This window comes from Xyrauchen texanus, chromosome 7, assembly GCF_025860055.1.
Source record: "Xyrauchen texanus isolate HMW12.3.18 chromosome 7, RBS_HiC_50CHRs, whole genome shotgun sequence".
NCBI classification, from domain to species: Eukaryota; Metazoa; Chordata; class Actinopteri; order Cypriniformes; family Catostomidae; genus Xyrauchen; species Xyrauchen texanus.
This window is the reverse complement of record NC_068282.1, coordinates 41448762-41467236: the sequence shown is the minus strand read 5'-3', so window position 1 is coordinate 41467236 and position 18475 is coordinate 41448762. Positions and strand designations below refer to the sequence as shown.

Below are 18475 nucleotides of genomic sequence, written 5' to 3'. Positions count from 1 at the left end.
CGACAATGGTGCAGTTACATTTCAATAACTGTTAATCACATACATCACATTTCAGTTATTGGCTGTTTTTTGCGAACTCCTTCCCATTTGGGAGCTCGACCAATCACCATACAGAAAAGCTGGGCTTTCAGGTGGGACACAGTTATATTGATTGAAAACCCAATGTCCAGTAGGAAATCAGAAAGAAAATAGCACTCATGAACTTCCTATAGAAGCACGACTTCCGGGTAGGACCCAAAATGACACATTAACAGCCTCTCATAAAAAATAGAAAAAAACATCTTGTGCGCCTTGATTTGAAAGGTACCAGAATCTGCTATAAACTTGGCTTCACTGGGGCTCTATGGGCCATGCCACCACAGACTTCTATGGGCATATTAATTTAGAAAAATAAATCATTACTTCAATGAACAGCACGATAGTGATGTGTGATTTAACACATCTATTTACTAAAATACTGAAATTCACAAAGAGTGATATGTAATTTCTATAGATAATGTTTTTTACAAATATTAAACTTAATTGCAAATTTTAGGGGGAAGCTGTACTTCCCATGTTTACTTAAAGCAATCATCACTGTTCCAATAACTGCACTGAAAACCAATATGTGTACATTGGGTGTTGTGTATTTGGTCACGAAACACGCATGTGCCAATGAGGTTTTGATGTAATTGACGTAGCTGTCATATTGGATTTCAGTGCTGTTTATGGAGTTTATTAATGATTTGATTTAATTTGCTTTGATTTTTGTTAATATTTCTGAGTTCTGCAGCAAAACCAGTTTATAACCTTTACACTTGTGTCTGTTTTCACTCTTACACGTGACTTACTACTTCATCTCTTTCCTTGTGTTGTGCATTTATAGAGTTTGACTTGTCTATGTTGAAGAAGCCTCGAGACTGGCTGCCCTCCACCCTCCCTTCTGATGAGCTCTCCACCTTCAGTGGAGACCTGGAGGAGCTGTATGCCAGAAGAGGGATGGTGTTGACCAGTATCAGCTGTAGTGGCCTCCTCTCCTCATGGTAGTGGCAACGCATGTACCGGGCGAAGGCGGCGCGGTAGGTCTTATTGAAGAGTGTATAGATGAAAGGGTTGACGGCAGACGACAGATAACCCACCCACACAAACACATTCATTAGTCCCCCCACCAAATCTTCGTCACATGCTGAGCTGCACACGACCGCCATCACGTTCGTCACAAAAAATGGACACCACATGATCACAAAGAGTAGAAATATGACACCCAGCACTTTAGACGCCTTCTGCTCATTGCTGATGGACTGCATGGTGCGACGGCCTGATCCTCTGCTCGCCCCATCAATGGCGTGACAAAGAGACGAACGGGAAAACAGTCGCTCAGAGGACAGAGAACCTCGTGGGAAGAGTCCAATTGTGAAAGACCATTTTGGCTGCACAATGAGTTGGTCCAGGCACAAAGTCGCTTCGCTTTGCAGAGTGCTGATGGTGAGAATGTATGTGACCACCATGATGATGAGGGGTATAAAGAATGCCACGAAAGAGCCAATCAGAACAAAATTGCCATCTGTCAGTTGGCAGCTTTCATTCCGGAAGACTTTGGAGTGATCATGCAGGCCGAGGACTGGGACAGGCATGGAGATAACTGGAGACAGATGGAGACAGAATGAGAAAGAAACAGACAATGAAAAAACAGCTTGGTGCTTTGGTTTGGAAACAACTATAATAATTGCAGTCTCAGTTGTGTAGCATTTCAGCATTTAGTTGGAATGCAATATCCTCTTTAGTTTGGAGGATCTAGTGCCAGAAGTGTGGTAAATGCATATAGTGTATGCCCACGTATTTTTCTAAGGATTTTGTGTATTCTAGGCCTGTTGCAATTAAATAACCATCTGTTCGCGTTTATTTGATCGAACCGCGATTATTTGAGATAACTGCAATTATTGGGCATTCTAATTCCAATCACATTTGAATGCCTAAAAAGGGGAATTTTAAGCGAATATACTGTATATATGCAATAAACTTTGATAGTGAACACAAAGCACTCTGGTATCACTTTAAATGATCATAATGGCAAATCTTCCTGGTTCATACATTCGGTGTTAATGACACACATTGACACAGAGGCGGAGACGCACACTAACCGTATCTATGTGGAGTGATGAAATGTTGAAACGAAATCTCAAAGGTTTTGCTTCATGACAAAGAAGGGCTCGTGGGTTTAAACAGAGCAACGTGCGAAAGTGAAGAAATTAGGACAGAAATATTTTACTATGGCATAATATAATAAATATTAGATAAATCTAATTATGTATATATATATATATATATATATATATATATATATATATATATATATATATATATATATATATATATATATATATATATATATATATATATTTATATTTATATATTTATGGTAAAGGGGCAGCTACCTTAAAATATACGGTAAACATTATAATATATTTAAAAAGACAATACATGTAAAAAAATTTTTTATATAATGTATATATATTTGTGTGTGTATATATATATATATATATATATATACACTCACCTAAAGGATTATTAGGAACACCTGTTCAATTTCTCATTAATGCAATTATCTAATCAACCAATCACATGGCAGTTGCTTCAATGCATTTAGGGGTGTGGTCCTGGTCAAGACAATCTCCTGAACTCCAAACTGAATGTCAGAATGGGAAAGAAAGGTGATTTAAGCAATTTTGAGCATGGCATGGTTGTTGGTGCCAGACGGGCCGGTCTGAGTATTTCACAATCTGCTCAGTTACTGGGATTTTCACGCACAACCATTTCTAGGGTTTACAAAGAATGGTGTGAAAAGGGGAAAACATCCAGTATGCGGCAGTCCTGTGGGCGAAAATGCCTTGTTGATGCTAGAGGTCAGAGGAGAATGGGCCGACTGATTCAAGCCGATAGAAGAGCAACTTTGCCTGAAATAACCACTCGTTACAACCGAGGTATTCAGCAAAGCATTTGTGAAGCCACAACACGCACAACCTTGAGGCGGATGGGCTACAACAGCAGAAGACCCCACCGGGTACCACTCATCTCCACTACAAATAGGAAAAAGAAGTAAAATTTGCAAGAGCTCACCAAAATTGGACAGTTGAAGACTGGAAAAATGTTGCCTGGTCTGATGAGTCTCAATTTCTGTTGAGACATTCAGATGGTAGAGTCAGAATTTGGCGTAAACAGAATGAGAACATGGATCCATCATGCCTTGTTACCACTGTGCAGGCTGGTGGTGGTGGTGTAATGGTGTGGGGGATGTTTTCTTGGCACACTTTAGGCCCCTTAGTGCCAATTGGGCATCGTTTAAATGCCACGGCCTACCTGAGCATTGTTTCTGACCATGTCCATCCCTTTATGGCCACCATGTACCCATCCTCTGATGGCTACTTCCAGCAGGATAATGCACCATGTCACAAAGCTCGAATCATTTCAAATTGGTTTCTTGAACATGACAATGAGTTCACTGTACTAAAATGGCCCCCACAGTCACCAGATCTCAACCCAATAGAGCATCTTTGGGATGTGGTGGAACGGGAGCTTCGTGCCCTGGATGTGCATCCCACAAATCTCCATCAACTGCAAGATGCTATCCTATCAATATGGGCCAACATTTCTAAAGAATGCTTTCAGCACCTTGTTGAATCAATGCCACGTAGAATTAAGGCAGTTCTGAAGGCGAAAGGGGTCAAACACAGTATTAGTATGGTGTTCCTAATAATCCTTTAGGTGAGTGTATATATATATATATATATATATATATATATATATATATATACACACACAAATATATATACATTATATTGAATTTTTTACAAAAATATATAATATAAAATATATGATTTCAAAAAACAACAGTGTAAATATAAAACTGACCAAAACTAAAGTTGACCAAAAAGAAAGACATATTTGAAGTATTTAGAAATATTTTGATATTTAAAACATTATTTTTCATATCATTAATAAGTTTTTAAGGCCTTACAAAGAAATCATATTTCCCTATTTATTATTTGATTTATATATTTAAAGTTAAATAAAAATGACTTAGTAGTATGAAGCAAACATGCGGAAAAAAGCACACCAAAAATAAGACAATTTATACACTGTAAAAAATGTCCGTAATTTTAATGGTAAAAGACTGTAAAAATGCTACAGTAAAAAAATATATATAATAATTGGTAAATGGGTAGTTACCTTCAAATACAAGGATAAACATTATAATATATTTAAAAAGACAATACATGTAATTTTACAGTACAATATTGTAAAAATACATTTGTTTGCAAGTATGATTTTACTATATAATTAATGGTAAAAATTGATATTACGTTTAAAAAAAGAGTAAATGTACTTTTTACGGTAAATTATTGTTAAATTATGGTTAAAAAACAATAAGCGTTACCCATCACATTTCATTATATTTTATGGGAATATTTATGTTTCTTCTTATTTTAAATATCACTTATCTACATTGGGGTGTTCTGTGTTATATTTGATGTAGTTTAGTTAATGTTTACTGCATTATTTTAATTTCACATGTGCCCAGATGGTGTTTAGTGTTTGTGTGAGTGACATTGAGCACTGACATTGTCTGTAAATGCTCTTGGAAAGACCACTAGTGATGAACTTCATGTCATCATTTGTCTTTTTGTAAATATTAAGGTGAGTAACAATACATTATAAAGTGAAAAGCAGGTTTTTACAGTTGCAGAAGGTTCAAGTATTACATTTATATAATTTAATAATATAAACAGGCATAACATTTACATCCCATAAAGCCTGAAGCGTGGTTAACGTATTTTTTTACAGTGAATTTCTGGCAACCGCAGATGCAAGTTTTCTACCGTAAATTTAACAAGATTTGTTTTACAGTGTATAACAAAAACAGACAATTAATAAAAATAAACGCAATTATTTGATTGACAATAAATTATCAGCCAAATTTCCTAATTGTGACAGCCCTAGTGTATGCCTACTTAAAAATTAGTAAATATAAGTAACCAAGGCTGCCAGAACAGTTGTGAAAAGGACTTTGACTTGTCACTTTTCAAATGACTGTGGCAATGGCGAAGCACTTTTTGAGTGAGTTGTGGATTGTTTTATAAAAAAAAAACCATAGAGATTCTTTCTAAATGCTCGGAGCATTAACCTGAAGACATGGGAAAGATAGACAAGTCTAACTCCTTTCAGACGGGGCGGGATATTTCAAGAACCAATCACATTTTTGGTTTCAGCAAGGGAGCATTTTCTAGGGAAATAATGCTTCTTACTAAATATTCTTCCCAGTAAATGCAAATATATTTATGCATTTATACACAACCTTCAAACTTAAAAAACAACAACAAATGTTCTTTCATTATTTTTGTTCTCTTTGCAGATGCTGACAAAGTTAACTGAGTTCAGTTTGGACAATTCTCGGATTAGTTAATAAAATATTTTATTAATGTAAATGACATTGAGTAGGTTTGGTCTTGGCGGACTAGATCTGCTTTACGCACGCTTCCCCCTATGTTAAGCAGATCAAGACGTGGAGCTGGAAGGAGAAGGGTGAAAGCTAAGCATTGCTGCATTGCTGAACTTGAATCAAAGCAGTTGAACTGAGTACCATTTTTATATGTTTTTAAAGGAAGGGTGTAATTCCTTGATTGGTTTACGTAAAGGCATGTCGAGAACTGTACCTAATCGGCCTGTGCAATGAAGGGTTTACTTAACTTAATAGGACATTTGATTATATCAAATGCAATTTCTTTGTGCCTTTTGCTTCAGACAGTAGTGCTTTTTTCTTTATATATATCAGATCATTTCAATTTACATTCTTAGTAGAAGACAGATAACAAAGCATGTTGTACAGAAATAAACCAAATAACCAAATTACCATTGATATTTGTAATGTATTGTAATGTTCAAAATATAGGTTTACATAGTTACTTTATAACATTAAAAGAATAGTTCACCCAAAAATGATAAATCTGTAATCATTTACTCACTCTTATGCTGTCTCAAACTCATATAACTTTCTTTCTTCTGCAGAACACACATTTTTTTTAAAGGATGTATAATGTATTTTTGTCCATACAATGCAAGTCAATGTGGTCCAAAATGTTCAAGCTCCAAAAAGGACATAAAGGCAGCATAAAGGTAATGTATATGACTTGAGTAATTTGATCCATGTCTTCTAAATCGATACAACTGCTTTTGGGTGAGAAACAAAATGTACAGTGACACATGAGATTTTTTTTTACTATAAATCTTGACATCTGCAGCCTCCTTGGCATTTTAAGAAGCTTGTTCAGACTTCCTTGTGGTTGAAAGTTTTGGACCCCATTGACTTGCATTGTATGGACAAAAACAAATCAAGTCAAGTCATTTTTATTTGAATCATGCATTAACAGAAAATGAAATTGTAATATCTATAAAGTCTTAGAGTCCTCATTGTGTAGTTTGATTAAATATGATTGTACATTTTACATACATTTTAATAATTAAATAATAATTGTATTTAGAACCCGAGTAAGCAAGCCGAAGGAGACTGTGGCAAGGAACACAAAACTCCATAAGATGTTGGTTAATGGACAAAAATAACCTTGGGAGAAACCAGGCTCACGTTTGGGACCAGTTCCCCTCTGGCTAACATCATGAATATAATGCCAATATTACTTATTTATGTGCAGTTCATGATATGAGCGTGAAGCGATCATCTGTGTTCCACAACTGCTTTCGGGTCCTTGAATAATGTATAACGTGCGAGTAAGGGCAGCCAATGGACTTTCTGGTGCCCTCCTAGGGTAAGATGGTGCCCCCATAGGGAGTTGGTGCCCTACACACACCTGCGTAGTCTGCTTATAGGGAGTGGCGGTACTGCACATAGCAGAGGAGTCCAACACCAAGCAGGAACGGAGCAAGATCACACCGGTTCTGGTGACCAGGGATAGGAATGAGACAGGGATACAAATAGAATAATATTAGCATAGCTCAATGAAAACACTGACCGAACTGCACATCTCTGCGGGTCTTCAGACTGGGAAGAACACCAATTTGCGAACAAGCACCACTTTAGGGATTAAAGCTGCCTGGTAGAGGGAGCTCTGGCTTGGTTGATCATGTCTACAACCACAGGTGGTGGAGGTTCCAGAGGTCTGGGCACAGATGCCAGAGGGTGCCCCGTCCCTGGGAAAGAAGGTCCTTCCTCAGGGGAATTTGCCAGGGAGGTGCAGTCATGAGAAGAGGCCAAGCTGGGAGACGGGGGCGTTGAGAAAGCGGGCCTTGTCAACATCGCGCATCTCAAGAAAAACCCCTTGTGTCACTACATTCGACACAACATCGAGTGAGTGACAGAAGGGAAATCTCTATTTCCACATTCCTTACAATAGAATCTCCTATAATCAGGGAGCTTTCAACATGATTCTCAGTGGGTGCATCACTGAGAGGGGAAAATTGATTGGAAATCCTAACAGGAACGGGAGAGTTGTGTTGCTTTGCTGAGCGAGTATGCTGCCGAGACATCACCGAAAGGCCCTGCCACAGGGGCTCTACAGCCGGAAACAAAGTGTGTGTGTGTGTGTGTGTGTGTGTGTGTGCACACTCGCTGTACTACCCACATCCGAAACAGTATCTGCCAGCTTCTCTTTCTCACTGACCTCCACTAGTGTTCGAATGCATGTCTCTAACTCATTATTTTTCTCCGTCAATCTGACTAATTCCTTACATTTACCACATGTAAATTCCTCACTGCTGATGGAAGAAGCTATATTAAACGTGGCATTTAATGCAGGAATCAATAACATGAGCGGATGCCATGACTTACCACAATTGTTTGTTGTTGTTGGTTGTTTCTGAGCGGCGAGGCTTTGAGATCGATTGAATTCCTCACGCAACTGTTTGTCTATATGGTTGTGCTTGATAAGCGAGGCTTTGAGATTGATGCAATAATCCGTGTAACAGAGGAGAAAATGGGTGCGCATGGTAAAATGCACGCAGTAAAAATAGAAAGCTGATACACGTGGAAAAATGCACGCAGTTGAATCACAATAAGAGAATAATGCAGAAAAAAAAAAACAATGCATGCTGAAAAATGGCAGCGATGAAAGATTAAATGCTGAAAACAGATAGATAAGCGATGCTAAAAAAAGCTATCAGGCTACAAACACAGACTCGAGCTAGGCACCAGCAGCAACCAGATGAGATCCTTCAAAAAATCTTTGTGTTCCACAGAAAAAAGAAAGTCATACAAGTTGGAAACGGCATAAGGGTGAGTAAATGATGAAAGAATTATAATTTTTGGGTGTACTATTCCTTTAACATTACAACACATTATGCTGGTTTCACATGTCCTCATGAGGGGTATGAGCCGCGTGTTTTCGTTTCGGTTTCTATATTAACAGATTACACCCTTCACATTGCAAGCGTGAGTTGCGAGGTGAAGCGTCCCAGAAGCATCCCAGGTGCGGCAGTGAGTGGGGAGTTTCGGTGCTGAGCCTTTTGTTACTGCACAGCTCAAGCTGAACTCAGCAACTCTGGGTACAGTAGAAAACTATACTTTTTGGAAATTTCAGCCTTTCCTCATTCAAGTAGATAGAAGCTGTACTTTTATGTCATTTGTTTACAAATAAAACAGCTGCCCATCCTTTCCTAGAGCATTCCAAAGATGACCGCCGAGTGGACTGAATTGCCTTGAAAGGGACATTTTAACCAATCACGACCATGTTTGTTGGCAAGAGTTGCCAAATATTTATCATGGGATGTTGCCAAAGGCTCGCTGAAATGTTGCTAAAAGTTAAATTTGCATATGTAAATTTAATTGAACTAATGATTTAACTATTCGTTTTTAACTAATAATGATTTATATATCACTAATTGAACTTGTCAAATATTCAGACAGTGGGGATTTCTATTTATTTAGTTAGTTTTGTAATTAAACTGCATTATTGAACAATGACAAAGTCCAAAATGATCCTAGCTATAGCAACCATGGGAAGTTAGCGGTGTAGTTTTTTTAATTTTTAGACATGGACCTATATGCCTTATAATGCAATACGTTTATCTGTTTTGGAGATAATATGCAATATATCCACTGAGACAGGAGAAGGGGCTTCTAAAATCAATTCTCTTTCCGCATCAACCATGGCCGATATCACAACGACTGCTGCTCTTTCCAACGTATCTGTTGTGGAAATCCCAGATACGTTGGAAAACCAAACGCCATTGTGTTTGGGTGCATGGTATTAGCCAATTATCCAATTTCTTCTGCTACTACATCAGTAAGTCAGTGACATCCGGACAATCTCAATGATGATAGGCTTTCGCGACAATGCGTCATGCGGTTGCCAGAACACAGAGAAAAATTAGACATAATTCACGAAAGAGCTGATTTTCTTTTTGTTGTGTCGCCAAGTGTGGAAGAATGTCATTAAAGCAGACTAAAAAGTCACTAAAAATTTAGCTAGTCGCTAGATGGCCCATTTATTCACTAAGGGGGTCAAAAAGTTGCTAAATCTAGCTACAAAGTCACTAAATTGGCAAAACTGCAACCAAGTACACTGTTAAACAAGTGAATGTGACTTCCCGCCGTTGCCGTAGGAACTTAGAACAGATATGGCTAATGTGAAAGCCCAAATGCAACGTGTTGTTCACGCCCCGCTAACGGAGTATGTGTGAATCCGGCATTAGTCTTCATTAATTCACTGCATGCCCACCTCTTCAGTCACCACAGCACCACTTACCCACAGAGATGGTCCATGCTGCCATTATTTTAATACGGGCTCTAGTTAGAGAGTTTGAGCGGCTGTGGTGGATGGGGTTACGGATGGCGATGTATCGGTCTAGAGAGATGGCACACAGGTGCATGATGGAGGCAGTGGAGAAGAGAACATCCAGGTAGATCCAGATCGGACACAGGGCAGAGGGAAGTGGCCAGGTGTAACCTAGCATATCAGAGAGAAAAAGACTTGTGTATCAGAACATATGAAATATTCATGGGGCAGAACACTGCCTAGGGATTTCTTGGATTGAACCATTATTGATATACACAAAACACAAGGAAATTATTAAATGGTATTCGTAATAAACCACAGGAGCATGTAATATGCAATTTGGTTCATAGAATGTAACTATACCTACATTTTTGCTAAATTATTTTTATATGGTTCTTTGTATGTAACGTGGCAGTTTCCTGGTAAAATAAACATTAGTGGCACTACAACAACAATGGCTTTTATTCACTTACAAGTCAAGTCAAACGATATCTGATATCATGTGGAAAACCGCAGATTATCAGTTTATAAACACTTTTCACTCTGTTTCTCACACAATGCTATCTTATGACATCAAAAGATGTTTACTATAGTGTATGACTTGTAAGGCTCAGCTGACAGAGTGTTGCACTTGCAATGTAAAGGACCGGGATACGAGTTCTAAAAAGCCAAAAGGGCCATAAACGAACCACAAAATGACGTGGTTGCTTCAGCAATTACGCTTTTCATCTCAAATTTGCTTTTATGACACTGTCTGTTGAGTTTAGGGTAGGAATGTTGGTTTTGTTGATTTAAAACTCAATAGAACCTTAACCTCATCTGTTTGGGAGAACATTTAATTTACTTTTGGCACCACACATTGGATGTTTCACCTCAGAACTTGCACGAAATGTGAAATGAAAAGTGTTAGGTGTAATCCAATTACAAAGTAATTAATTACTGTAATCAAATTACTTTTTTACAAAAAATATAGTGTAATGCATTACATTTTAAATTCTTATAATTAGGGATGTTCCGATACCCTAGAATGAGTAGGAGTACCGATAATTGTTTTTACTACTCGCCAATACCAAGTCCGCATAACTATTTGTTTCTTAATATCAGCCGTTTATTAAAAATTTTTCTTCAAAATTGTGTTTCAATTAATACATTTATTAAAACTTTTATCAAATGAAAGTATAACAATTAATATTCAACATGAAATGTTATTGTTTTTATAAAATGAAGTGATTTTATACAGAACCTCACAGCACAATCCTTAATGCAGTTAAAGTGCTGCATAGAAGAGCATCACCAGATGTGAGAGATTGCTTAAATATAACACGGTAACTATTGATTTATTATTATTAGTAGTAGTAGTAGTACTAGTAGTATAACAGTGAATATTACATAACTATATGGTAGTGATCAATTTCTGTCTAAATGTTTTCATTTAAACTGAGCTTTTATTTTGGAGAAGCATTATTTTTTTTTAAGTGTTTGTGTTGTTATACCAAGGAGCTCTGACGTAATCATGGCAGATTCCCAATACGGAAAAGGTGGTCGCTACGTTAATCACAGTAATTATTAAACTGAAAAAGGCAACTATATAAATAAATAAATATGTATTCTGTATATTTCTTTTGCTAAAAAGTGAATTAGCACTCTGCCTTCTATCATCTGCAACAAACAGAACATGCAATGCTCATAATAGTGTTTCTGTGTATAAGCCAAGGATCTCTAAAGGTATGAACACTGTGTGTCTCTGCCTGCACAACACCGGCTCCACACATTCACAAGCACTCGCATTTAAAAAGCTGCATGTGCAAACAACCTATTTATAATTAAATCACAGATTTTTCTGTTAAATTATGGATTTATATTATATTAGGACATGATGTTATTTTAATCTGTGCACTGAATGTTTACGTAATGACATTTATACGTAAGATGGTACCGGTTTTTGGTATCATGGCATTTTTACGAGTACGATTACAAGTACATGAGTGTGGTATCGGACCCGATTCCGATACCAGTATCGGTACCGGTTCATCCCTACTTATAATCTGATTACGATTATGCTGAGTATATGACGTATGAAGTGTATGTAGAAATATAGATATTATTGTGATTTTGTTGTGTGGAAAAGTGTTTTAGGAAGTAATTTAAAAGTAAAGTAATTAATAATGTGATTACTTTTTCAATGAAGTAATTAGTAAAGTTATCTACTTACGATTTTAGAGAAATAGTTAGTAATTTGTAATGGATTACAATTTTTTAGTAACTTACTAACCTAACCCAAAACATGAAATGAACCATGAAATATAATTTAGCAAATATGTCACCATAGTCACTTTTTCATGAGATCAAGCTGAATATGTAAGAATTGCTGACACATACTAATGTTCTGCCAGTTTATGGCACATTGTTAGCAGTGCTTACCTAGGCAATCATCATACTAATGCTTATATTTAAAAGTGTACTCAGTAATTTGGTTTATGTTGGGTTGCCTGTGCCAGTTTAATCACTTAGGAAAATAATAGCACGCTTCAACAATCCACATGACTCAAAGAATCAGATTGTAGTGACCAAACCATGATTAAATTATGGCAGATTCTATTTGCACCCTGGCGCAAATAAAAGGTAGCTATTTACACACCCCAGTGCAAATAGTGGCAAATATTTTTTGCACCCCAACCCTAGTACAAATAATGTTAGATGATGTTTGCAAATTGTGGTAGATACTATTTGCGCCCCTAATTAATTATTAAATAATATTTAAAATTATTTATTTAGAGTCCCCCAGGCACACTACACCAACACCTACCCCTTAAACTAACCTTAACCTTCCTTTATGAAAATTAACCATGGTTTTACTACAGTAACAATAGTATAACCATGGTATTTTGAAGTACAATCATAGTAACCACAAAATACTATATTAATGTAGTAAAACCAAAAAAACTACAATATTACTATAGTAAATGGTTATATTTTTATGTATTAATGTAGTATATATTTATTTTTATGATATATATTTTTCTCCCCAATTTGGAATTCTAAATGCTCTCCAAGTCCTCATGGTGGCATAGTGACTCAATCCGGGTGGCGGAGGACGAATCTCAGTTGCCTCCATGTCTGAGACCATCAATCCATGCATCTTATCACGTGGCTTGTTGAGCGCATTACCACGGACGCATAGCGCATGTAGAGGCTTCGCACTATTCTCTGCAGCATCCACACACAACTCGCCACGTGCCCCACCAAGAGCGAACCACAATCTAGTGACCATGAGGCGGTTACCCCATGTGACTCTACCCTCCCTAGCAACCGGTTGCTTAGGAGACCTGGCTGGAGTCACTCAGCACACCCTGTATTCAAACTCGTGACTCCAGGGGTGGTAGTCAGAATCTTTACTCGCTGAGCTACCCAGGCCCCCTTCTTAGTAGTATTAAAGAAAATATTAAGAGAGGAGACAGGTAACGTAATGGGGAAAAGAGTGTGACAAACATGGAATCAAACCCGGGTCAAAAAGGCACAGTATGAATAAATTCTAGGGACTGTTGTGAGCGAAAATCCCAGGAGATCAGCAGTTACAGAAATACTCAAACCAGCCTGTCTGGCACCAACTATCATCCATGTGGCAGCAGTGTAGTGCATAACATCATGCAGATAGGGGTCAGGAGCTTCAGTTAATGTTCACATTAACCATCAGAATGGGGAAACAATTTGATCTCAGTGATTAGGAGCGTGTCATGATTGTTGGTGCCAGATGGGCTGGTTTGAGTATTTCTGTAACTGCTGATCTCCTGGGATTTTCGCACACAACAGTCTCTAGAATTTACTCAGAATGGTGCCAAAAACAAAAAACATCCAGTGAGCAGCAGTTCTGTGGACATAAATGCCTTGTTGATGATAGAGGTCAACAGAGAATGGCCAGACTGGTTCGAACTGACAAAGTCTACGGTAACTCGGATGACCAAGAAGAATAGGCTGGCGCTTTTTTGGCGGCTCGATGGGGACCTACACAATATTAGGCAGGTGGTTTTAATGTTGTGACTGATCGGTGCAGTGGCGATTTCTCAGGGCCAGTAAAGCCTTCTCTGCTGCCCTAATATGCCAAATAAATAAAAAAATGTCATCCTTTCATTCTCAATCACCTTATTCCTATGTATTTTTAATCGCTTTCCACTCTTAATTAATCTTTTAGAAAATCTAAAAGTTTATTGTATCAGAATTAATTCCTTGATGCTTACAAGCAAAGTGTGACAGCTGTTTCACAAATCGCATGCCCGAAGCAGTGCATGAGTTTGAGCTCCACCCTCTCAGGTCTTCAGAATTTCCACAGAATCCTTCAACATTGCATATTAATGAGCAACTAAAATCAGTTTGTCAGATTCATCAACCAATCAGATTGATTGATTTATTCTTGGTGGGTGTGATCTTTAGGATATGTCCCGTTGAAGGCCTTCTAGCTGGCCTTGAGTGACGCAATCATGCTTTAAGTGATGTATGTAATTCAAGAGCGAAAAGCGTAACACCAACATGAATCACACTGAAGACCTAGACTTTAAATGCACGGCCCGCCACTGGATCGGTGTATACATTCAATTACTCTCATCCAGTTACAAAATAGCATTACATCATAGATGTGGGAATAAGTTGTTTCAGTGGGCAAATAAGATGTTAGGGTCAAATAGCTACAGTTCCATTTCCCCAAGACTAAAAAGCTGGAGGATAGATTTAGATTATAATTCTGTTGTGTAAAGGAAAATAGCTAAAATTGAGTTCAGGTCTATTAGAATATAATCTGTCCTGTGACATGCAGGTTATGCTCAGAGAAAACAATGTGTGAAAATTGCAAGTACAAAATCCACATTAAGCACTATTTTTGTTGGCTCTGACTTTTTGCAGTCTCACTGTGATTGTGTCAGGTTTCCAAGGTTTTCAATGCCTTGCGCATCAACGCTGCACTCTTAGGACACTGTGTCGAGTTAAATGCTGTTTGAGACTTTGATAAACGCACCCCGTGACCCCTGCAATGAGAGTTGTGCTCTGTCCAACGGTCTTTGAATGCAAGAACGCATCCTGCTTATTTTTGTAATATATGAATTACTTTAATGATTATTTTGTTTTATACAACAGTTAGTTCCGGTCCTCGAATCTGATTGGACGAGAGTCATTCCAAGAGTGCTGATGTCTCAGAACAGTAGCACTCAGACACTTTATTGTTTGTATCACTCCACTTGTGTTTGTGGCATTCAAAACTAAAGTGTGAGAGCAGCGCAGATGTGTTAAAAGCATCTAGATGTGTCTTTTCATTTTCCCCTGTGACATTAAAGAATAGTATTTGTGGTAAAATACTAAAAGTAAAGCATGGGCAAAACATGGTTTAATTGTGGTTAAAAGGAATCACATGTTTGCGTAGGTCATTAAATGAGGGCAAGTTGTCAAAAAACACATGCCTCTCCTGGAACCAGGAAGCATCCCAATTTTGCTGCTCACTCACACACCAAAGGAAAGCATCATTACGGCATAATTAATCATTAAATAAACTCATTAAAGTGCTGGAAGGATGAGGAAGAGGGATTTCTCTCCCCATGTGTGAATGCATGCAGGCTAATAAGACACACCAGACGGACAAACATGCACTCATTATGCACTGAAATAAATCACCTTCCAGTAAAATGCATGGAGGCCTAATTATTCATTATAAATAATTATATATTTTCTGGGGGTACAAATATTATAAATGAAATTAAATAGTATATCACACATTTTACCTGGAATAACATTTGAAGAGAAATTAAAACATACACATAAATGTTTTATTTCCGAGAATGGGAATACTGACAAATGTTTTTAACAATATATGATGTACAGCAGCTCAAATAACATCCCTCAAATAACATCCTCGACCCCAGGCTCAACTTGGGTTGTTTAAAGGAATTTTGCATGCTCAAAACAAGTTCTATCAACAGCATCTGTAGCATGCTGTAGATTACCTCAATAAGACAAGTCAAAATTATTGTCTGTGGTAATCATTAGCATGCCACAGATGCTGTCGATTAACACAAACATTAATTTGACTCGTCTTTCAGTTCGTAAAAACAAATAAAAATGGCATTTATAGTTACACACTTGCATTGGAAGTGTATGGGGCAAGGCATTCCATTTTCGTTAAAGCACTTGTATTAATTCTTTCATTAACGTTTTTTTTTTTTTAGCTGTTAAGTTGGGAAAATGGATCTTTTAGCAGTGGGACTACTTTTCTAGGCAGATTAACTTCTGGTTATGTAATTCCTGTATGTAAACAGACTGATCTCATTCTGAATTTGGTGACAGTAGATCGAAAGTTCTTTAGCTAAAATCAGTCTGTGCTTACCGAAATTTGAACCATTGCAATTGGTGGCCAAAGCAGTACGCCCTCACCTGTCAACGAACTGCTGGGTTAAACTTAATTAGTTTAAACTTTGCCAGTTGTGAGCAGCTTTAAAAGTAAATAACCATCTGATCAGAAAATTTGAAAAAGCGGATACATTCACAAGCAAGAGAACTTCACGGATCATCTTAATTACATCTGATATCAACATGCAGCAAGACAGATAAGCACAAATGTCTGAAGCTCAGGTTTATACAGGAAACTCACTAAAATAACATATTTTTTCTAGAAATGTTGCATTAGTTCTTAGATTAAATTTTAGGTGCATTCAGGAAAAGCAGAGCACCATTTTTCTGTGCTTTCTTTGTCGATTCTGACTTTGTTGCACTTTAATGGCATGCAGTAAAATATTGACATAGTGATTGATGTACATCGTCATGAAATCGTCACGACTCTCCAACTCAAAATCTGAACAGGTCACAGGAAACATATTTTGCAACCAGGTGTAAATAGCGATGTTTCTCACCTGACCAAATGTGATCTGATCACCCAAGTTGCATCGTAATACCAGGTGTAAACAGGGTAAATGGCAATTCCTTGCACTATTGACTTCCATTGTAAGTGCATTATTGTAAAACCAATTTGTACTTATTTTTTACTAGGGGTCTGGAAATTGACATGTTTTCATAATTGACAAGTCGATGAGTTGTCTGAATCACTAGGATGCATTATTATGTTCAAAATCATCTGGACAATTGCAGCTGGAGTGCAACATAATGGTGCAGATTGAGTTAGTCTTGAGATGCATTTTAAATGTTTTAAACTTGACCGTCTTAAGGCCACCTTAAAAACGAGAAAAACAGCACAAGATACGTCCTTCTGCATGTTTACATAGACAACCATTTTAAAATATATCTATAAATTTATATTACAGAAAAGTATCATAGCCCTCACATTTCTCACAACAGGCAATTTGTTACAAAAGCCCTGCATTGAAGGCTGTAGCTGTCGTGTTTCACCTCGCCAAATTTTAAAGCTAGTTAAAGCTAAAACAAACGAAATATCTACAGTTTTTACAGAGGGATGAGTTGAAATAGTTTTCTGTGGTAATCAACATGATGCTGTTCATAGATACTCTGATGGACTTTGAATATTCTGAAAGTGAATAAGCTCTCTCTTCCCCAAAATAGCTTCAAACTGTTGTTGAATATCAAACATGTGCAAATACATATGTTCAAATGTAAACAAACTCACCATAGAGGATTGTCACCATGGCTACTGGCATTACAAGAATACCAAGAAGCATGTCTGTAATTGCTAAAGACCTTAAGAAGTAGTTGGTGGCATTCTGTAACTTCCTCTCCAAGCTCACTGCCATTATGACCAGGATGTTACCTGCCACTGTAATAATAATGACCAGTGAAATCAATAATGCAACCCAGTTTTTCTGGACAGCCATAGACGTCAAAGAGTATGACCTATTTCTGTCTTCACTTCCATTGCAAACCATTGAGTTATTGACCAAATAAAACTTCTGCTCCATGAGCCAACGTTCAGCGTTTTCTTCTGTCGAAATCTCAGATGATATCCCTGAGGATCTGAATTCAGCAGTCATCCCATTCAAGGCCATTAAAGGACAATTTTTGCAAGAGTGACATTTATTAATTCAGGCAAACGACAGTCCATAGGATGCGTTCCATGGCACTCCAAAACTGCAGTCCAAGATATTCCAGTTTGAAATCAACAGCATGTTCACAGTAACCATCAAGAGCCTCTGTCCTGTTTTCCACACCCTCGTGGATGGTTGTACATGAATCTTCAAAGCTCCACTGAGCAGATGGATTATGACTCAGGATAGACGAGACAACTTTGCTGCTGCATGTACAATGAGAGAAAGAGAGCGAGAGAATGAGAAAAGAGAGGACAGGCTGGAACACATTTATGCTCTATTCTTGCGTGCATGTCCTGGATTAAACAAAACATCATGTAAACACACAAACACATGTATAAACAAGCAATATTATAGACAAAACACCCTGCTTTTCCTTAATTCCCTGTGAACGCATTAAGCATGCAACCAAAATGCTCAGACTACACTTTGTAGTGGGTTCAAAGAAAAGCTAGACAGATTCAGCAGTGCCAGAACATCAAGCTGCACCAAACAAATTCTCAGTTTATGTTTTGTTAATATACATTACCGCTAAATCTGGGAGGGTTTTCCTGTTTTCATATCACACTTCCAGTGACCAGAGGACGGTGAACTCTAGAGCTGGAGAATGAACTGCTAATGATGTGTGGCTCTCGTATCAACCCAACACTGTCCAATTACATTCATCCTTTCTCTTCTCCTTTC

General features: G+C 37.6%; 1 protein-coding gene across 1 annotated transcript; it reads right to left on the bottom strand.

The window, feature by feature from the left end:
- Positions 1 to 815: 815 nt before the first annotated feature.
- LOC127646649 (5-hydroxytryptamine receptor 2A-like) lies at positions 816 to 17752 on the bottom strand. Its single transcript, XM_052130438.1, has 3 exons — positions 17377 to 17752; positions 9732 to 9932; positions 816 to 1621 (listed from the first exon to the last, which is right to left on the bottom strand). Exons 1-3 carry the CDS (start codon positions 17750 to 17752, stop codon positions 816 to 818), a joined length of 1383 nt encoding a protein of 460 aa, XP_051986398.1.
- Positions 17753 to 18475: the final 723 nt, after the last annotated feature.